Genomic DNA, 6000 nt, shown 5'->3' on the forward strand with positions numbered 1-6000 from the left:
GTTCTTAGAAAGAGCTATCACCAGTTATGGCCAAGGTAGCAAAAGTAAAATTGAAATTTTCATCCTTCTCCATCCTCTGTGGTGCTACAATACTGCTGTGGAGCATTTTAGTCCTTTGGACCAGGTTTTAGGGTATTTTTAGGAAGCTATAAGAGGGGCACTTGGGATCAGACAGAAGCAGCAGGATCATATAGAAATAAGTCACTGGATCCTGTCTGATCAAATCATAGCTAATATAGGCTGCTACACAATGCCAAAATAATATTAGATTATTAATAAAGAGAAACGTTTATTTTAAATTACTTTTAGAAGAACAATAAAATATCATTACTGTTTATAACCTCCTAAAGAAGAAGGTTAAACCTGTACAGGTACACCTCAGTTAATGAAAAAGATGTGTTCCAGAGCAAGACTTCTTTAGTAGAATCTTTGTGTACTGGAGGAAGAAATAACATGGAAAGAATAGAAATAGGTTCCTACACCAGGAAAACAAAGAGAGCAATTCAACATGTTTCAGCAAATGTTTTATTTAAAACTGACAATATGCACATGTGAAATGTAAGAACTAAGCCTGGTAAACCTTGAATAAACTGACAAAAACATTTTGAATCCCCTAGTGACCACCTTAACACTTTTAACACTCCCCCCCCCCTAAAATGCATCCAGGGGACGACTTTATTCTTTCACCAGATTGTACTTTTCTTATGATTTCCATTTTGGTGGCCAAACTTATAGATCTATTTGTTTTTAACATGCTGGGGGTAAATGGTGAGGCATGCTTATCTCTCATTTTCTTTCTCTTTTGCCATTCATGGATGTTCAGTAAGCAGCAGCAGCAGCTGTTACCAGGCACACATAGGAACCATCAGAGTAGAATCACATTCTATCCCAGTTCACACTTTATTGTATTGTTTTCTGCAGACATGCTGCTGCAAACCAACATGGAAAGGCTGTGTTTCTCCAGCACTCCTTTATTCTCCTCCATCGCCAATGCTGCTAAAACATCCAGCTAGTCAGAGGATGAGGAAGAAAAAATGAACTGTGCTGGTATTAAAAAGACTTTGTCAGAGGTGTGTTAATGGAACAGAGACAAGCTATTCATCATGATGCAATAAGAAGTAGATTACAGCATGGATTGCAGCATGTCCCTGTTTCCAAAATTGGTGTATAGCCCTGCCACCTCCATTATAAAGGCTTGGGCTCAGAAACCAAAATAAAAGCACCTTGTTCTTCCACCTTCTTCCATGGCTATTTCTGTGTGTCACAAATTGGCTCTAATCCAGGATAAAAGGGGTGGTGGCTATACTATTTTTTTTTTTTTTTTACTTCTAACAGCTGGTTAAAAATGAAGATTAACAAATATTCTAGGAACCCATCCCTAAATCGCTATGGAAAAATATTCCTAATTTGGCATCAGCATCAAATGACAAGGTATAACATTGTCCATACAGCATCAGTGATCCCTCCCCCCCCCCCCCCCCCAGCTATGGAAATGAATGATCATCAGGAAACAGCATCAGTGATAAGATGAATGAAGCAAGAGGAGACTGGAAATGATGGGAAAGTAACTACTAACCTACCCATGAGTCAGGCCACTACCTCTTCAGCAAAACCACTTTCTGAGACTCAGGATGAAGACAAGCTGACACTCTTAAAATAAAAGGGGTGTGGGCTGGACCAATTTCAGTTCCAGATCATCACTTGATCCACCAGTTGTTGTCTTCCTTGTGTTCATGCCCTTTTATAATTGTCAGTATTTTGCTATATGATACCTTAATTTTATAACTTTGGTTTGTAGATTGTATGCTGTCTGGTGGGTTTTATGTCTATTTTATCTCCTGTATGTAGAGTGATGTGTAAAATTTTACAGCACTGTATCAATAAATGTTAATAATAATAATAATAATAATAATAATGTTTTACCTACAGTTGTCCCTACACATCCCTTTTTCATAAATCTGAAACATGTGGTTTTGGGGTGAGGATAATAATAGTAGAAATAGTTGAGAATAGCAAACCTGCAGCCTAGGAAGGGAGAAAAAAATATGTAGGCAACGTTTCAGGTTGCATTCACACTAGAGAAATAACCAAGTTTGACAACACTTTAACAGCCCTGGCTCAGTTCTGTGGAATTCTGGGAACTGTAGTTTGTTGTGGCAAGACATCTTTCCAACAGGGGCAGCTAAATATCCCACAAAACTACAGTTCCCAGAATTCTATAGCACTGAGCCATGGCAGTTAAAGTGGTGTCAAACCGGATTATTTCTGCAGTGCAGATGCAGTCTGAGACGTCTGAGGTGTGGAAACCACCGGAGGATCCTGAGCAAAGACCAGAGAAAGTGGTTTAGGTCCAAAACACACTGAGAGAATAATCTAGTTTGAGACCGCCTGAACTGCCTTGGCTCAGTGCTAGGGAATCTTGGGAATTGTAGTTTGTTGTGTAATCAGAGCCACGTATTTTAAATTTTATAGAGACTTCATTTTATGTAAGTTTTAACTATGTATGGTTTTTCCTTTTATCTTGTATTCTTTGAAATGGTCTGGAGACTTATTTAATAAAGATGTATGTAGTTTGTTGTGGCCGCAGAGTTCTCTGACAGAGAAGACTAAACGTCTCATCAAACAACAATTCCCAGAATTCCCTAGCATGGAGCCAGGGCATTTAAAGCGATCTCAAGCTGGATTATTATTTCTGCAGTGAGGGTCAGCCTCTCCGAGGAGGAAACTTCAGCTTCCAGAGACCTCCTCTCCTCTTCTTTCCACAGGAAAGGAAACTTTGCAGCCTTCCTCAGGGGGACCAGAGGGCCTCCTCCTTTTGCAGGAAATGTCCTCCATTTCAGGACCTACTAAAACAAACGACAGTCCTTGTCCATAGGGAAACCATCCTTGCCCATAGGAAATCATTGGGGAATACTTGCCCAGAGGGAAACACTGGGGATGTGTCCTATGTTTCCCTCCAGGCAAGTATTCTCCAATGCTTCCCTATGGGCAAGTATTCCCCAATGTACCCCCCTGGGTAGGTATTCTGCAAGGTCCTCCCTTGTATGGTCCCCCCCACACACTTTGGGGTGAGGAGGACCCACCTGGTCAATCCAGACCTCTTCTCCCAATGCCTCTGAGGAGGGAGCCTCCAGGCTATAGTTTCAAAGGTCCCTTTGCAGACTGCTATAGAGGCCTGGGTTCGAGTCCCAGCTGGGCCATGGAGGAAACCCACTGGGGAGGAGGGGGGCTTGGGCAAGTCCCACTCTCTTGCCAGGGCTAGGCTCAATTCAGGGACAATAACAAAGGAAACAAAATATCAGCCTAGCAGCAGGGCTGTGAATCCTCCTCACTCACCTCCTCCTGGCAGCAGCAGGAAAAGGCAACAGAGGCTCCCAAAGGCCCAGAGGTTCCTCGGGGCTGGGCAGGGAAGGAAGGCCATCTTCCTCCTCCTCTTCTTCTTCCTCTTGGCAATAAAAGAGGGAAAAGGCAGGACTCTTCTTCCCTTCCTCGCTGTTGGCTGCAAAGGAGGGAAGTGAGTGAGACCGCCCCACTTTTAGGATTCCTCCTCCTCCTCCTCCTCCTCCTCTCTTCCTCCTCCTCTTCCTCGACTACTCCCTCCAAGGGCCCCAGAGGAAGAAGAAGAAGAAGAGGGAACACACTCCCATTCCCTGCCTGGGTTTCGTTTCTCTTTTCACTCCCAAGGCGGGCTCTTGGGCTTTTGTTTTGCCTTTTCAAATCGCTGGCCAACCGAAATGCACAATATACTGCATGCAAGCTTTCGAAGCTCACTGGCTTCTCCTTCAGGACCAAACAGGAGAAAAATTAGAGGTGTTAGTAAAGTGCCTGCAGTCTGTTCTTTCTGTCCTTAGTTAAAATGGTCTGGGGAGGGCATCTTTTACAGGCTGTCTCCTCCTCCTCCTCCTCCTTCTGGCCATGTGGCAATAGGGAGATTTTCAGGAAATTTAAAGTCTCTTTGCATCTCAACAGGGATGCCTCTTTTGCAATCTCATATGTCTCCATTACAGTGAGGTCACAGGCCTCTTTGTAGGCAGAGGACCATGGGTTCCTCAAGAAGTCTCCATGTTTTTGCATCAGGAACATTTGGGTAGCTGTAGAGATTCAACAGGCCAATCCGGTCCATATTTGAGAAGAAGAAAAAATGTTTTACCTTGGTTGAAAATCCCAGTCCCCTGGCTCACTCTTCAGGGCTCTCCTGTTACAGCTACAGTGTACCTCACAATCCAGAAAACATGCAAGGGGAGCCGTGTTGGCCATTTAGCAAACTCCAACAAAAAGCCGCCAAACAGTGATACTTTCTTGGCCAAACAAAATGCACAATATACTTCATGCAAGCTTTCCAAGCTCCACTAGCTTCTTCATCAGGCAAGATGTTATATACCAAACAGGAGAGAAACTGGAGATGTCAGTAAGATGCCTGCATCTTGTTGTTTCTGTCCTTAGTTAAGATGGTATGGGAAAAGCCACGGGAGTTTTCTTGGCCAGTTTCCTTCAGAGGGGGTTTGCCAGTGCCATGAGGCTGAGAGAGTGTGACTTTCTTGCCCAAGGTCACCCTGTCGCAGCTGGGATTCGAACCCAGAGGGTAAAAATAATCCCAGTACAAAGTAGGTTGAATCTGCCTTGCTCACCTGATCTGATTGATGCTGTTTTATGTATTAATAATGTTTATTTTTTAAAAACTTTTGTAATTAACTTTTTTACTTCTGTCTTTTTAAATTGTTGTAACCCACCTTGAATCCCATTGTGGGGGGAAAAGCAGGATATAAATCCTTGCAATAAATAAATAAAATTGGTTTGTTTGTTTTTTTGAGGTGAGGGGCTGCCACCACCACTCCCCCCACAAAGCCCAGGATAATCAAGCTTGGCCTTTTTTCCTGAAAGATTCGCACTGTTTGCTGTGTGAGTAACCAATGCAAATAAGCCCAAGATAAACCTCTGCATGTCTTTATGTTTCGAATACACCATCATCATCAATTCCATCTTTCATTTGCTGACACCTGTGAGCAACAGAAGTCGCAGGCATGCCCCCAGATGTGGTTCCAATAGAAAGAAATAGTGTGAACAACAAATCGGGAATGAGTAAGAGTATTCACATAGTTGCATTGCAAAACAAAATGTGTGACTAACCCCTTGGTCACCAGAGTCCTACCCCAATGCTCAAACCACTATACCATGCTGACTCTTAGGGCCGGCTCAGTTCAGCCTTTAAAAGATGGGCCTAGAAGCAACAGAATGGGTTCAAGTGGCTAAGGTGCTGCCTCTCCTCTTTCTTGTGTGTCCTGGCATATTTAGATTGTAAAACTGAGGGCAAGGAACTGTGCTTTATGCTCTTTCTCTTGTGAGGTACCATGTACACTGATGGTGCCTTATAAATAAATAAATTATTATTATTATTATTATTATTATTATTATTATTATTTCCATTTTTCTATTACATATCAAATATTGTAATCAATGTTATTATAATTTTCCACTACCAATGGAATTATTATATTTGTGCAGTTGGCCCTCAGTATCCATTCCTCCCCTCCCAATACCAAAGTCCTTAGAGCTCAAGCCTGCATTGTCCCCAATGGCATGGGCATGCCAGCATTAGGGACAGCTCCCATTGCTTGTAAGTGGCCACACCACCATTGGAGACAACAGAACTCAATGGTGGCATGACCTCATGTACACGCTGCCACAGGGCAACGAGGGCTGTCTTTAATAGCAGCACGGCTGTGTACCCATGCCACCATTGGGGACAATGTGAGGTTGCCATCTGAGGTTGTCAGATCTGCTGGTGGCAAGACCACAGATATAGAGGGCTGGCTGCATGTTTGTGCTTATTCCCAGACATGCTCCTTGCTGTTTTTTAGACTACAATTCCCAGCACTCTTGGCTGTTGGTTATGTTAACTGGACCTGGTGCAGGTTACAGTACATCTGGAAGTGCATTTAATTGTGAAAGGTCTTCAGAAGGATTTCACTCAGTTTCTCCACCCTCTTCTTTCACCAGCCA

General features: G+C 43.1%; 1 protein-coding gene across 1 annotated transcript in view; it reads right to left on the reverse strand.

The window, feature by feature from the left end:
* SHISA5 (shisa family member 5) overlaps nt 1-3474 on the reverse strand; it is a 32248-nt gene extending 28774 nt beyond the window's left edge. Inside the window, exon 1 of the mRNA XM_089523803.1 lies at nt 3337-3474. Coding sequence (XP_089379929.1) covers nt 3337-3421 — 85 coding nt within the window. The 5' untranslated portion in view covers nt 3422-3474. The remainder of the gene's footprint in view (nt 1-3336) is intronic.
* Nucleotides 3475-6000: the final 2526 nt, after the last annotated feature.

Source organism: Sceloporus occidentalis, unplaced genomic scaffold, assembly GCF_023333645.1.
Source record: "Sceloporus occidentalis isolate IW3139 unplaced genomic scaffold, rSceOcc1.0.p SCAF_1, whole genome shotgun sequence".
NCBI classification, from domain to species: domain Eukaryota; kingdom Metazoa; phylum Chordata; class Lepidosauria; order Squamata; family Phrynosomatidae; genus Sceloporus; species Sceloporus occidentalis.